The 16,567-nt window shown below is 36.3% G+C and overlaps 1 protein-coding gene across 2 annotated transcripts; it reads left to right on the forward strand.

The window, feature by feature from the left end:
• The first annotated feature begins 1,731 nt into the window (after nucleotides 1–1,731).
• LOC115953197 lies at nucleotides 1,732–8,032 on the forward strand. Of its 2 annotated transcripts, XR_004083660.1 has the most exons (13): nucleotides 1,732–1,974; nucleotides 2,376–2,441; nucleotides 2,619–2,705; nucleotides 4,247–4,345; nucleotides 4,853–4,948; nucleotides 5,034–5,099; nucleotides 5,224–5,314; nucleotides 5,522–5,589; nucleotides 5,680–5,745; nucleotides 6,101–6,151; nucleotides 6,355–6,419; nucleotides 7,241–7,455; nucleotides 7,785–8,032. XR_004083660.1 is itself a non-coding variant. In XM_031070731.1 (12 exons), the coding sequence occupies exons 1-12, from the start codon at nucleotides 1,780–1,782 to the stop codon at nucleotides 7,296–7,298; spliced, it is 1,008 nt and encodes a 335-aa protein (XP_030926591.1). In that variant the 5' UTR covers nucleotides 1,732–1,779; the 3' UTR covers nucleotides 7,299–7,717. The 2 variants fall into 2 exon arrangements, 1 of the variants encoding a protein (XP_030926591.1); XM_031070731.1 differs by lacking the exon at nucleotides 7,785–8,032 and having other exon boundaries at nucleotides 7,241–7,717.
• Nucleotides 8,033–16,567: the final 8,535 nt, after the last annotated feature.

Below are 16,567 nucleotides of genomic sequence, written 5' to 3' on the forward strand. Positions count from 1 at the left end.
GTGGACAATGACAAATGGTTCTGTAATACATTATTAAGTGGATACATTAACACATATTATTCTTGACATTGACACACACAGTGACACTAATGATATTATATGCTACATGATAGTATTTTGGGAGTTGAACTCTTATTGAGGCAATTTCAAAAAAAATTTGCATGGTGAATGAAATGAAAAAATTTGGATAGTTTGTCATGTGTGAAACTGTGAAATTGTTTGGACAATTTGCTGTGTACAAAATTTGCACAAATTGTTTTTGTGAATTAAATGATGAAATTTGGACCATTATAGTAGGTTTTGGGAGACAGATTTTTGCACATATTGTTTATGTGAGCCAATTTGGATCATTACTGTTGGGTGAATAGATTTTTCTATGTGAACAGATTTGTTGAACATATTTTTTTTTATGTGAACAAATTTTTTGCACAGGTTTTGGATCATTACTATTTGGGTGAATAGATTTTTTTTATAAAGTTTCAGTTGAACATTTTTTTTTTTTTATAGGTTAAATAGATTTAAAAAAAAAAAAAAAAAACAGATTGTTAATGTTTCAAATCAAACCAACCAAACCAATTAAACTGAGCCGATCAAACCACACCGCTATAAGTCGAAAAACCGACCCTAATCGTTATGCATTGGTTTTAATTATTACAAAACCGATCCCTATCAATTCGGTAACAAATTAAAAAAAAAAAAACCAAGCCGACCGAACCACACACACCCCTAAATGGAATGGGTAGGAGGGAAAAATTTTTCATTCCCTTTGAAATTGGGAGGAATGGGAGGGAATAAAATTATATTTAATGAATTTTTTTTTATTAAAACTCTTAAAATACCCCTATATACTTTATTTTAAAATAGGGGGTCTAATAGTAATATTTTTATAAAATGATTTCATTCCATTTCCTCTATGTTACTCATAAACAAGATTACTTACATTCCATTCATTTTCATTCATTTTTATACATTTATTTTAAAACATCCAATTAAGATTACTTAATTTCGTTTCATTCCATTCAATTCTTTTCCATTCCTTTCACTTGCTTAAATACATTCCATTCCTTTATAACTCCTAAACGAAGCCTAAAGTATTCTGAGAGAGATCCTAACCTCCACCTATATAACTTGTGATTTCAAAAAACATGAAAAATGAGATGTTGATGCAACTTGTGTGTGCATAGGGTTCTATACCAAATGAAGCCTCTTTATTGTTGTACACGTGAACAATTAGATAGTATATTTATGTGGCATAAACAGAAATATAAAAACATAACTTTTATTATATATAATAAAAATATATGAAATACATGATATTTGATATTGCGAGTCTTAGTTAACTCAATTCTTGGGGGGGGGGGGGGAAGTAAATCTCTGTCCTTGGATTGGATATGGGTTTGAACTTTATCGACTCTAAAAATGAATTGATATTTTGGCTTGATAATAATATTGCATTAATTGAAATTTTATAATAGAAAAAAAAATTTAGGGGTCTATTTGGATAGCTTATTTTTTGTCAACTTATTTTACTATTCAGTTTATTTTTGTTACTATTTATTGGCTCAACTATACTTTTTGATATTATTTATGGGTTTCACTGTACTATTTCAATTAACTTTTATCTTTATTTACAATATTTTTACCCAAAAAAGTTGTTAATTGTAGTAAAATAAGTGAATCATAAACATACCATAGATATTTTTTTTAAAAAAATTATAAAGAAAGAAAAAATAATTGAGGGTAGGTGCGTGTGTGGGTGTGGGCGTTTTAGGTGAAGAGATGAGGACTGTGGCATCGCCGTGGACGAATACCTTCCTATTTTCCCGCATTAATGGCAGTAGAAATGCCCTTAAATCTTCTCTGAATTTACAGTTTCGCCACTCGTATCCCAAGTCCAACTCTCCTTCAACTCCTCCTCTCGCCATCGCCATGGCTGCTTCATCTCCTCTATCCACAACAAATCCTCATCCTCAGGTTAATATTTTATTTCGTCGTTTATCATTTTCCTCAAAATAAATTCACTTATTCCGTTTGGTTGCCGAGAAAGTGAGGGAAAACTTGTTACAATTGTCCCTACTGAATTTTGTTTTCAAATTCTCAAAATTTTTGAATTTCCTGTCAACATCAGCTTCTAATGAAGCCTAGGGTTTTATTTTCTGTTTTAATTGAATTCTTAAGAATTATTCAATGATATTAGTATTTTCATCTTGTAATTTGTATAATGAGTGATTGATGGATTATTTTGAAAATTAAATAAAAGAAAATGGTAACAATAATTGATTGATGAATAATTGAAGATATGCAAATAGCAAGAACACTCCATGTGATCAAATCCGAGCTAATGGTAAAATAATGTTGTTGTCTTTCTGAAACAGACTGTGTCAGCTGGAGATGGTGACAAAGATCACTCCAATGTGTTTCAACTCATTCAAGCACATCAGGTTTTTTTTTTTGTGTGTGTGTGTGTGTGGGTGGGTTTGTTTCCATTTTATATCTGTTTCTGAATTACGCGTGTAAGAGCTTGCTAATGCTTGAAACTTCTATGTAGGAGTGGAAAGATTGTGGATGGAAAAATGCATTTGGATTTTGTTGATTTTGAGTTGTTGTTGTTATTACAGGAAAAAGCTGCTCGGCTTCCTCCAGTTGAGGAAATTAGAACTGTGCTTGATCACAGTGTGCGCGGAATGCTCTCTACGTTATCTCAGGTTTTTGAAACACCTTTTTGATAAGTTCAGGGTTGTTATTTCGTTTAAGTGTTGATTCTGATTGATGAAATTAGTATAGATATTCACTGAATCTTGGACAATTCTTTCAATGTAATACAGAATCTCATGACTTCTACATGAGTTAACCATCAATGGAAATCTGACATCTTATTTGGCAGTTCATGTTTTAATGTTTTATTTGAGCTCTAGCTCAAATATCACCTCCTCCCCTTGTAAGAGAGTAAGATGGAGAATGAGATTGTGAGTTCAAGGCCCATCGGGTGCATGTGTTGTAACTAACCAATAAAGAAATGTTGTATTTCTCAATAATGGGATCACTTACAACTTAACTTTGAGGGCTTCTTTTTACTGGAATGATGTAACAGATTTGTAGAGTTGTGATTATATGGGCTTCCCACCTGATTGAATGAAAAATGACCAATTACAACAACAAAAAGTCTTAATCCCAAATGACCAATTAATTATAACAAAAAGTAAAACATAATTCTAACATGCCTCCTAGGCATGAGGATAAATTGCTTAGCCCATTAGGGGTGAAAAGCCCTTGGATTACTTGGTAACTGGTTTTGGTGGGTGGGGTCAGTTGCCCGTAGGAGTTTGATTAACAGTGAGTATTGTTGTACAGTATGCTTTGCGATGTGCAACTAATCTTAGTGAAGTTCTCCTATGTCATCAAAAAAATAATAATTCTAACATGCCCACATTTGTTATTAAATATGCCGTTCCTACACATTTGAGTTAGGAAAAATCAGATTGAGAAAAATGAAACAAGTTAATCTTTAAGAATGAGTTTTTTCTCATATTAAATGGATTTATGTGTGTTGGAGCCTCAAGATACTTTTCTTGCAGCACAGAGGAGTCCACGACTCAATCTGTTAATCTGTAATAATTAGTTCTTCTCTTTTTTAATAATAAAATTTATGTGTATTAGAAAGTCTCAAGATACTTTGCTTGTTGCACAGAGGAGTCCATCACTCAATCTTTTCTTAGCCCCCACAACTTGAAATTAAAGTAAGTAGCTTGAATTATTGAGACCTTGGATGTCAGTGTCACAGATGGATGCTGACATAAAAGCCAATTGGTCCCAACAAACAAAAACCCATTCGAAATTTGGATTTTGCTATTATAACTTCTTGGTATAATCAACTCTTATTCCATTTCTATGCCATGTATGGAGTTGTGTTGGTAGTCATTATTTTACTGAAATTACACTTATCCAGGAAATAATATTCTGTAAAATAAAAATTACATTGCTTCATACATAACATAGGATTAATATCGGTCTTACATTAACAGTCACTATGTGGTTATGATGTTATAAGCACCTTTGATATACTTTAAATGTTCATAGCATCTTCCTGTTGGTTGATATTTTATTGTGCTACTCACTTATATATATATATATATATATATATATAATAATAATAATAAAAAAGAAGATGTTTTATTGTGCTACTAATTGTTCTGCCAATTTTGTTGACCTTGGCTAATGTTTATTCTGAATTCCCTTTCACGTGCAGAAGCATGAGGGCTATCCATCAGGGTCGATGGTTGATTTTGCCTGTGTTGCAGATGGATCTCCAATATTAGCAGTCAGCAGCCTGGCAGCTCATGCAAAAGTTTGCCCAGTTCCATTACTTTTTTTTTTTTTTCGTTTATATTAGACTGGAGAATTATAAGGTTGATGACATTCTAGGATATAACCTTCATGTTCAATTGCAAAATATCTCTCTTTTGAGAAACTGAGAAACATGATACATAATATATAGGGTTAAAGAATGAGACTGTCTTAGTTGATTGATAATTGATAGTGAAGGAATCTTCTGAATGCTTCCCATAAAGATAAATGCTTTGATAGAATCGGATTCTACCAATGCATGTCATATATGCTGGATTAGGTTAGAAACCTAGGTCATGATTTATCATTCTTCACATAATATTCTGGTCCAGGTCCAGGTCCATGTACATACAGCATATAAATATACCTATGCTTATGTGTGTGTAACTGTGTTAACCATAGCCATGGTATTAACTTTACCATTATATAAAGCTTGCAAGTTGCAATCTCTTCTTTTTGATTTAGAAAGTTCAGTCTACTCCGAGTCCCATTTTTCTATTTTATGCAGGACTTAACAGTAAATCCCAAGTGCTCATTGCTTGTTGCTAGAGATCCTGAGGACAGGACTGATTTAGTAATCACTCTGCATGGTGATGCTATTTCTGTAAGTTATAACCTTCTCAAGTGTTGCATTGTATCTTAATTGATTCTGCAAGGACTTCACATCTTTGTTTTTAACAATAATATAGGTTTCTGAAAATGATATAGCTGCCATTCGTACTGCATATTTGGCAAGACATCCAAATGCATTTTGGGTAACTTTTGCACTCTTGTTCTCTAGCATTCTTCTCCCCTTAACACCCCCACCACCCCCCCAAAAAAAAAAAAAAAAAATCCTTTGTGTAAGTGGACTACTAAATCAATACTTTTGATTTGAAGGTTGACTTTGGTGACTTTCAATTTATGCACATTGTACCAAAAGTTGTACGGTATGTTTCAGGGGTTGCCACAGCTCAGTTAGGATCAGGAGGTTGGTGAACCATAACAGTCTTTTATATTTCTTCTTTTGATCATAGTCCAATTCTTCTTCAAGTTCTTCTGTTCTTGAGAGGGACAGGGGGATTTGATGCCCTGCAGGTCACTTATGCTTTCTGCTAAATTGTTATACTATTATTATTATTTTTAATCTTCTTTCCTGTTCTCATTTAATGTATGTTTCTTTTGCTTCTACTTTCAGAGTTCAGCGGAGAGGATTACAAATCTGCAAAAGTTGATCCAATAGCCCAGTTTTCTAAGCCTGTTGCTGTATGGGATTTAATATTTTGTGATAAAATTTTCTTTTTCTTATCAAACTTAAGCCATTTGTATTCCTTAATTTAAACTCTATTTTTCCAGTCTCATATGAATAGAGATCATGCTGAAGATACAAAAGTCATTGTGCAACACTGGACATCAATTCCGGTAATCTGAAATATCACTCTTACTTTGAACTGGGAAGCAGATGAATTTTTTTTTCTTTCTTTTTGTTTCTAGATCAGTGTAGGATATCTTCTCATCATTTATACACCCAAGACTGCCCTGGCTGGTAAAAATTAAAAGTGATAAGGTCCAATAAATTGGGTGCCATATGGTTACACCAGAATCTATTGAGTCTACCCGTGTGACCTGGGTGTATGATGTGATTGCCTGGATGTGTTTATGATGCCATTTTAAAGAAATGAAATACACTTACATGCCCTCGCACCCATATGTGGGCAAGAGAGATAGAAATGAGTTTGATTCACTTCATAAAAGCTGGAATTTGATTTTTCGGCAGGTGGACTTTGCTTACATGCTGGATTTGGATAGCCTTGGTTTCAATGTTAAGGTATTCTTAATGTTTAACAATTTGTTTTTCATAGCTGTTTATATTTTTGAAACCTCATTTTTTCTTTTGTTGAGCTAAAGGGGGCTTTACTTTAGTATTTGATCCTTTTTTTTTGGTCACTCACGTTAAATAAAAATTGACTTTTGAATTATAAAGAAGTTGTTCATTTTCTGTTTTGAACTTTCTCTTGTTTCTTCTTTTAGGCTGGTTATCAAGGGACAAATTTCAAGCTTCGAATTCCTTACCCTAGGCGTGCTGAAGATAGAAAGTGAGACATTTTATTTGAGAAACTCTTCACATGTGCTCTTCTGCTTTTGTTTCACTCTAATTATTTTAGTTTATGCTGCAAGGGTTCTAGTTAATTTGATACTAGACAGTGGTCATGGATAAAAATTGATACCAATTTATGGAATATCAAATGATATGCAACAATGGAAGTGTTGCTTTTGTACCCCACAAGAGCAAAGGGGCATACCCCAGAAGGACCAACATGCCGCCACCACTCCTAAGTTGGGGAGGTGACTAGTACATTACATGAACTCTTGAAACCAACTCAAAAGGACCAAAGAAACATTAAGTGGCCCTACAGATATCCTCAGAGATACACCATTTTTATAGCTATAATATTTTATAATATATGATGACAACAGATTTCCAAGTCTCGAGTGTCATGTAAACTGTGGGTCGGAGAAACTTATTCTTCATATTTTGGGTTCCATACTATTGTCCTCTGTTCACTTGGAAACATACACAGGAGTGTGGAAGGAGGTGTACCATCCCCTGCAATGTAATCATTGCTATATCCCTTGTGGTATAGCAATAAGAGAGGTCACTGCTTCTTGCAGTGTGCTTGTTGTTTCTCTTTAATTACAGAAATCTTTTTCTGAGTACTGTAATATTATGAATTTGCTCAAGCTGAAATTTGAAAATTTTCCGCCCTTTTCGTTGAGAAATTTTGTTTTGACCATGCATATACTGTCTCTAGCAAAAGATAATAGGTTAAAAAGGTTGCTAATATAATATTTGGCTGCATTGTTTGAGCTGAATTAGTTTCTTTCAACAAACTAATATCTTCTTGTATCTTTCTAGGGATGTGAAGACTCTTGTAGTTGAAATGCTTCAAGCTGCTAAGCCCCTAGCTGATTGATTCCAGAGTAGAAAATAACAGAATTGTGGACAAAGATATTCTCATTATGTTGGATCATGCAGCACTTCACAATTGCCTTCTGTGTACATGGACAAATTTAAATCGTGGAAAACATGTGAACAAAGATAACTCTGGTGGAAAGGTGACAATCAAATTGGTATACTTTTAGCTTATTTCTCTTATATGCTCTAGAAGTTTTACTTTTAGCAGCTGCTGTGGTTAAATGAGTCATGTAAATAACCAATAAAATCAAAACTGTTGGTATGAGATATTCAAAGAAAACACCATTAAATGTTTCATCTTCTTTTGATTTTTGTGTGGAATTGTATAAAGACTTCTGTCAAGTAATCCAGTTGTATTCAAAATATATGAGACAATATCATAGTGTTTATATATCCCTGCACTTGTTTCAAGCTCAATTGTTTTCATGAGCATGCATTTGATGGACCTGATGTATCTTTTATTTTTTATTTTTTATTTTTGAAGAGATGATGGATCAATTTTATACCTGGAAGAGAGTATTTAATTTGGCCAACCTTCACCCTAGAAAGTGTGGTCGAATATTACCTAGTATTAATGCTGTATCAGGTGTTTGCGTGTAAGCTAAAGTGAGGTTTGATTTGATTATAGTTGTATGATGGCTTCCATGAATAATGTACGGATATCATTGGCATCAATATTAAGGTCTTTGGTAATGTAATTATTACTACTTTCCAAAGACTCATTTGTTATCAGCTGTGGTTATGGGGTTTAACCTACGTACTTGATTCATATTTTGATCCTATCGCTGTTTTTCCTGTGAAGTGGTGTAACTGTATGAGTGAAAGTGAGTGTTGCAGTATCAAAAACTGTCTTTTGTGGCAAGAAATTCATATAACCTTTTTTTGAAAAAATTCTCCTTTATTCTGTATTAAGTCGAAGAATTTTGAGGTGAAATTTTACTCCAAGTTGTAATTTGGAAATATAAAATGTTGATCTCCTCCATTTGGGTTACCAAAGTAATTTGGAAAATTTTCATGGAATTTTGAAAATGTTGAGTATCTAAATCCCTAGTTTAAATTCTATGGGAAGAGATGCCATTTCTAAATTTTTCTCACGCTACTGGTCTCAAATAACCCATCGTTATGTCACGACGCAGAAGTTATTTAAAGAGCTGTTAGTGTAATTACAATGATGATAGTGTTGGGTCAAGATGAGAATATTGTAAGCCCCAGATATGGTCTTTGTACGTAGCATTTCTCTGCAAATATAGGTCTGTTGCTTGTTTGTAGGAGAAAGACGTTGGCATACTTATCATGTATTCATGTTACCGTTGTAATCATTAGTTAAATGAGCCCAAGATGGTGAATAACATTATTGCATTCTCGAAGGTAAATGAGCCCTAGATGATGAATAACATTATTGCATTCTCGAAGCCCCCTGTTACCGAGAATTCTTACTTGATTACAAATTTCATCTTTCTTTGTTCTTCGTAAATCCTTACAAACAGGCAAGGACACCATGTAATTTCCAAAGTGGTATCAAAGACTGGGGATAGAGCATTAGTATCAGCAACTTGAGCAAAATGTTAGTTCCTTGGTAATTGGCTAGCAAGAACTAAATCTAATGGACTGTATTATGGAGCTTTTCACTAGAGTCAACACCAGCCATTCTTTCGGAGACGAGGAAGCAAGCTCTAATGCTCAACACAATAGACATGGGCAGTAGTGTCTCCAACTACACAAGACTCCCATTGAAGATCAAGTTGCTCTTGCTTCCTTCCTTGGAGGGTGAAACTCAAAAGTGATATTAGTTGCTCAAACAGGAGAAGGGAGTGACCCTGTGGAAAGAGTTCAAGGAAGGGCTACACGTGGTTTATGGTTATCCAACACGGTTCTTGGACTACTTTGAAGAACTCTTGAAACTACAAGAACATGGTTCGGTGAAAGATTATCAGGCATAATTCGAGAAGCTCTTGGCCAAGGCAAGTTCTTTATCACAAGACCGCCAAATTAGTTGTTTTGTAAAGGGCCTCAAAGATACATCAAAATGGATGTGCTTACTAGACGATGCCACTCTCAATTTCTATTTGACTGGCATGACTCCGTGAAGTGATAAAACGTGATAATCTCCTGAATGTCCTAGCACTCTACCATAAGATGGACCTGAAACTAAGGCTCCTCCACTCATTAGTACTAAGCTTAGAGAATGCAGCAAGAAAGGCTTGTGTTACAACTGCATGACAAGTTGTGCCCAAGCCACACATCTAAGAGCATTCACACCCCAAATGCCAAGTGTAAGCATTTTTTAGCATTTAAGCCCAAAATTCTCACTCAATCAGAACTTGTAAAAGCCAAGTATTGCAAAAAAATTTGCAATACTGCTACAATGCAATTCTACGTGTAGAATTGCACTGTAGCGATATTGTAAAAAAAATATTAATATTTTATTCAACTTTTTAATTCCCAAAATTTCTCTCTCCTCTCCCTCATTATTTCTCTTCTTTTCTCTCTCTTCCTTCTCTCTTTCTCATCTGCTCTCTCCTCTCTTCAAACCCAAACACCATCCTCCTCCCAAATCCAAATTTACACATCAATAATCAAACCTAAACAAAACCACATCAAAGACACCATCAGACACCATCCTTCTCCTTTCTCGTGTTTTGTGTTTTTTTTTCCCCCTATTGTGACTGATGCCTATAAAAGAGGTGGGTATGGCTGAGATTGGTTCATTTTTTATGGTGGGTTGCAATCTGGGTCGTGTTTTGGGTTTTGGAGTTCTAGGTTCTTCTGGGTTTTGGGTTCTAGGTTTTTTTTTTTTTTTTTTTTTTTTTTTTTTTTTTTTTTTTTTTTTTGTGACCGATGCGTAAAGGAAGAGATGGGTATGCCTAAGATTGGTGGAGATTGGTGGGTTTGGATTGGTGGAGATTGGTGGGTTTCTGGGTTTGGATCGATGCTGTATGTGGGGCTTCGTCAGTAGCTCCAATGGTGGGGTTTTGGCTTGGTTTGAATTGATACTTTGATCGATGGGTGATTTGGTGGATTTGCTGCTTTGTTCTTCGCTTTTTTTTTTTTTTTTTTTTTTTTTTTTGAGAAAAATCTTAGCTGGGTTCTTGGTGGTTAAATAATGGGTTTTGGTGTGGTGGTGCCTGTTGTTGGTGGCTATGTGGCTGAGAGAGAGAGAGAGAGAGAGGAAAAGTGACAGAAATTAGGGATAAAGGAAAGAGGGAGAGAATTTTATATTATTTTTTTATTGTATAATTTATATTATTTTAATAAGTAGAATAGGAAAATAAAAGTTGGGATGCTGGATGTATTGTAAAATGATATTGTATAGTTGATAAAATAGTTTTTTGTAATGATAAAATAGGATGGGATAAAATTCCCGAATGCAAATGCTCTAAGAAACTATTCCTAATAGAGGCTTGCTGTGAAGATAACACTTATCGGTTGATGTGATCATGGAAGACAATACAAAAAGCCAAGGAAGTCCTTGTCATTTCCCCACATGCTGTAAATGGAGCAGTTGCACTAGAGTCCATGATAATGCAATTAAGCATTAGCAATATCTTCACCTTGTCTGATTGACTCATGTAGCATAAACAGCTTCATGAGCGTTGAGCTTGCAATGGTTTAATGGCTTCACACTCATGGAGTTTATGATTGAAGTTTTATGGACTTAAATGTGTTTGGTTTAGAGACAACTCAAAACTCAATTCTCATCGCTCAAACCTCTAACCCATATCTCATATTTTTATATCTATTTTTCTTTTAACTCCATTAGACTTGTGTTTGGTTCTTATTCTTGGATGTAATTCTCACCTCTAAAACTTAATTTTTTTTAAAAGTGGTGGAGCCCACACACTGTCATAGACTTATAGTTCAAAATGGACTTGTTCTTACCCACATAAGTTTTCTCTCCCCATTCCTTCAATTTTTGTCTCGCTCCACTCTCCTCTGAAATTCTTCAATCTTCTCTTCCTAATTTTCTCCCTCTCTCTCCTCTTTTTCATTAGATTGACTGATTCCCTGTGTGGATTTAGCATCCGTACTCTCTAGGCATTGTTCTCCTTGGCCGACACTGAGTAAAACCCCAATCGGTAACATTTTCAACCTCTCTCTCTCAGTTTTCTCTTTTATTTTGTTTGTCAACCTTTTGTAAATTTTTCAGATCCACTAATGATGACAATTGTTGATTTTAGGACTCCATTTTAGAAATATTTTTTCAATTTTGTGATTTGGGTTTTATCTGACTATGGGTTGTCGATGCCTGGGTTTGCTGATTTTGGGTTTTATCTAATCATGGGTATTGAACAAGTTCTGTGCCTATGAAACTATTAGTATAGATTTTGGTGCACTAGGTTCGAGTTTTTATCCATCTTCAAGTATGTTTAGGAAAAATTAGGTAGGTGTTAGGTTTTGACTAGAGAGCTTTAGATGGGCAGGTGCTTTTCTTTGGTTGTAAAGGAAGAAATGTTCAAATGACTAAAGAGTAGGAAGGTGAAAGTGAAATGAAATGTAGTAGTGGTGAGTGTGGTTTGGGTTTGTGGAGTAAGACTAGAGTAATGAGAAGGAAGGAAGGGTGTGAGAATCATTGGGAGAGTGTGTTGTGGTCTGACTTGATGGAGACAAGTCATGACCATGGGACCTAGACAATTGCAAAGATTTATAAGAATGCCATAATATTTCAGTTTCCATAACTTGAAAACCCTAAAACTAGTTCTCAATTTTGGTAACTTTAACTCAATTTTTTGAGTTTTGAGTAAAGGAAATTGAAAATAAAAATTGAACCAAACAAAGTTTCTTAGGGGCTGTTTGGATGAAAAAAATGATCACTCATCACTCAAATATCATCGCTCATCACTTATCACTGAAAATACCCCAACTTCCTAAGGTGGCATGTTTGGCACTTGTTTCCAACTTCTGATAACTCAAAAAATTTTACTTTTTGTGGGACCCACTGCCTGAGCACCATGTCAGGTTCACGGTTAACATACCTGCATAACACACTAGCACTAAAGCCATTTCATTTATTTTTTTCCTTTCAGCCCTGTTTCTCCCAAAATTTTCCCTTTAGACCTGTTTCTCCCAAAACCCTCGATGAACCTAGTCAAGGAAATCCATTGTCACCCAATGCCAATCTCCACCTCACCCAGTGTCGATCTCCACCGTCACTCAGCTTGCAAGATCACCTCCGACGGGCAACAGTTGCGCCGATCTGTTAGGATCATTGTTGTAGTGCATTTTCTGTTGTAATGCATTGTATTTCAATACTTCCTTATTGTTGTATGAGGGTGCCTTATTAGTTAACTATAGTTAGTATGGCTGGGTTAATAGGATTGAGGGGTGGTTAGTAGCAGTTAAGGGAAGTTAGTGGTAGTTAATTGGTTAGTGTGAGCTGGCAGAGTTAGGTAGAAGTAACAGATCATTTATAAAAGGGTATGGGTAGGATTCTTTATGGCCAAAAGTCTATGCTTCTCCATGGTTTGAAGGGAGCAAGAGGTACTCACATTCAAGATGGGGTTCATTTCTTGAAGGAGCCTGTTAAGAAGGGCTTGGTCTTGCAGATTTCTGATTCCATTCAGCTTGCAGAGGGTGCTGCTCAGATTCCTACCCAGGTTGCTGCCTTGCTAAAGGAACTTAAGGCAGTATTTGCTATTCCTGTTGGCTTACCTCCCATTAGAGGGCATAAGCATCAAATCCAACTCAAGAAGGGTGCCCAAGCCATCTGCCAAAGACCATACAGGTATCCCTTTTACCAGAAAAATGAAATTGAAAAGATAGTCAAGGAATTGTTGCCTGTAGGTTCAATTAGACATAGTTGCAGTCCATTTGCATCTCCTGTTCTTCTAGTTCGGAAGACTGATGGTTCATGGAGAATGAGCATTGACTATAGAGCTCTAAATCAAGAGACTATTGAAGACAAATACCTTATTCCTGTCATTGATGAGTTGTTGGATGAATTGGGAGGTGCTTATGTGTTTTCTAAGTTAGATTTGAGGTCTGGTTACTATCAAATCAAAAAGAAGGAAAAGGATATACACAAAACTGCTTTTAGGGCACATGAAGGGCATTATGAATTCTTGTAATGCTAAACAGTTCAAATGCATGTTTGCTTATAATGAGATGGAGTACCTTGGACATCTTATTTCTGGTAAGGGAGTTAGAACTAACCCTAAGAAGACTGCTGCTATGTAGCAATGGCCAGTCCCTAAAAATGTGAAGGCCTTGAGAGGGTTCCTTGGATTGACTGGATACTATAGGAAGTTTGTGAGGGGATATGGCCAAATTGCAGCCCCTTTGATTGCACTTTTGAAGAAGGATTCCTTTGTTTGGACTTCAGAGGCTAACATTGCTTTTCAAAGACTTAAGGAAGTTGTTTCTTGCCCCCCCTCCCCCCCCCCCCCCCCCCCCCAGTATTGGATTTGCTTGATTTTACCAAACCCTTCATTGTGAAGTGTGATGCTTCTGGTTTGGGCATTGGAGCTGTCTTAATGCAAGACCATAGGCCTATTACTTATCACAGCCAGGCTTTGAAAGGAAGTAAGCTCTCTCTCTCCACTTATGAGAAAGAGTTGTTGGCCTTGGTGGTGGCAGTGAAGAAATGGAGACCTTACCTGTTGGGAAGGCCTTTTGTTATCAAGACTAACCATTACAGTCTTAAGTACTTGTTGGAGCAAAGGGTGGGTACCCTAGCCCAGCAAAAGTGGATTTCTAAACTATTGAGATATGCTTTCATAGTGGAGTATAAGCAAGGCAGGGAGAATGTGGTTGCTGATGCCCTTTCTAGGAGGCAATGTGAGGCTGCTGTTATTCCTCCTTCTGATTTAGCTCAGTCTGAAGCCTTGGTTCTTGCTGCAAGTGGTTCCTGTAATTCTGATGCTTGTGATGCTTCTACAGGTACTTTATGTATTATATCTTTTCCCACTCCTTCTTGGTTGTCTGAGCTCAAGAGCAGCTATGATTCTGATACCAAGCTTAAGGCCATTTTGTAGAATGTTCAGTTAGGTTCCAACAGTCCTCCAGGGTTTACCTTCTGCAATGGGCTACTATTTTACAAAGGTAGATTGTATTTAGGGGACTCTAATCAGGATTTGAAGGCTGTGGTGTTGCAGTGGGGGGTCATTCTAATTACCTCAAGACCTTGCATAGGCTTCAAAAGGATTTTTATTGGTATGGTTTGAGGCAGGATCTGAAACAATATGTGAAAGAGTGTGATACTTGTTGGAAACTTAAGCATGAGCCTTGTTTTCCTGCTAGTTTGTTGCAACCTTTGCCCATTCTTGAGAAACCATGGTTGGATGTGAGCATGAACTTTGTTGAAGGTTTACCTAAGTCCCATTTGAAGTCTGTGGTGTTTGTAGTTGTAGATAGACTCACCAAATACACTCATTTCATGGCTCTTTCCCACCCTTATACTATTGCCAAGGTTGCTAATCTTTACCTACACTTTGTGTTTAAGTTACATGGGATGCCATCTACCATTGTTAGTGATAGAGATCTAGTGTTTACTTCTCTTTTTTGGAAAGAATTGATGAAGTTACAAGGTGTTTCCTTGGCCATGTCCTCAGCTTATCACTCTCAGTCTGATGGCCAAACTGAGGTGGTGAACAAGAGCTTAGAGCACTACCTAAGGGCTTTTGTAGCTGATAGGCCTAGTACTTGGGTGGAGTGGCTGCCCTTGGTAGAATTTTGGTTCAATACCAACTTCCATACCTCAATTAAGATGACACCCTTTGAAGCTTTGTATGGATATCCTCCCCCAAGGGTTCTAGACTATGTGGCTGGTACTACAAGAGTTAATGCAGTGGATTTGATGTTAAGGGACAGGTAGCAAATTCAATCTTTGCTCAAGTAGAACTTGTGTGCTGCTCAGGAACATATGAGGTGGTTTGCTAATCAGAAAAGGGTGGAAAGGTCCTTTGCTGTGGGGGATTGGGTATACCTAAGATTGCAACCCTATAAGCAGACTTCAGTGCACAATAAAAGGCTTGGTATGCTTGCTCCAAGGTATTATAGGCCATTTAAGGTCCTTAAGAAGGTTGGGGAAGTTTCATACAAGCTAGATTTGCCTCTTGGTTCCTTGATCCACCCTCTGTTCCATGTGTCCAATCTTAAGGCTAAATTGGGTAATCAAGTGGTGCCTAAACCAACTCTACCTGCTGTAAATGCTGATTTGGTGCTTACTTCTGAACCTGTGATGATTTTGGACAGAAATTCAATCAAGCTAAGGAGCAGGGCTGTGACTCAATTGTTAGTGTAGTGGCAAGGGGAGAGCAGGGATGATGCTACTTGGGAAGTACTATAGGACTTGCAAGCCAAGTTCCCTCACCTTATGGGCAAGGTGCTTTAAGGGGGGAATAATTGTTAGGATCATTGTTTTAGTGTATTGTCTGTTGTAATGCATTGTAATTCAATACTGCCTTACTATTGTATAAGGGTTGTATGAGGGTGCCTTATTAGTTAACTATAGTTAGTAAGGCTAGGTTAATAGGACTAAGGGGTGGTTAGTAGTAGTTAAGGAAAGTTAGTGGTAGTTAGTTGGTTAGTGTGAGCTGGAAGAGTTAGTTAGAAATAACAGATCATGTATAAAAGGGTACGAGTAGGATTAAAGCACACTTAAGCATTTGGTTAATGAATTGTATCAGTCTTTCTCCTTCTCAATCTCTCTATTCCCTATTTCTTCTATCTCTCTCTATTCCCTTGTTTCTGTATTCTTGTTTTGGAGGTGAAGCTGTCCTCTAATTCAGCAATTACTCATAGAAGCCCATGTTAATCCTTACACGATCTCTTCCATCATGACCCAGCGGTGTCGATCAAGAATGCAGGAAAGGAGCTCTGACCCGAAGAAAAAGAGAGAAGGATCAATCAAGAATGCTTGGGTTCACTGATTATGGCTCAAATCTTCGAATAGAAGCTAGATCAAAGACATGCAAGACCAATTCCACCCCTCTTCTCCGCCCCTTTCCTCTCTTTCATTTCTTACTTCTGGGTTTTGTTTGTGTTTGGAGAAGAAATTTTTAGATTTATTGTGTGGATGAACATGTTTGTGGGTTTGTGTTTGTGTGTTTGTGTGTATGATCGATATCATGTGTTTATGGGTTCGATTTTCTGGGTTTGAGAAATCGGTACCCATGTGTTTCTTTTTCTTTTTCTTTTTGATAAAGTTAACCATGTATTTATGTGAAGAAGAAAAGAAAGAAAAAGAACGAAGAAGAAGAAAAAAAATGGCTGTTGGAGTGAGTCTGTGAAGAAGAAAGAAAGAAAGAAAAAGAAAGAAGAAAAAAAAGA

The sequence above is a fragment of the Quercus lobata genome, chromosome 7, assembly GCF_001633185.2.
Source record: "Quercus lobata isolate SW786 chromosome 7, ValleyOak3.0 Primary Assembly, whole genome shotgun sequence".
Classification (NCBI taxonomy): Eukaryota; Viridiplantae; Streptophyta; class Magnoliopsida; order Fagales; family Fagaceae; genus Quercus; species Quercus lobata.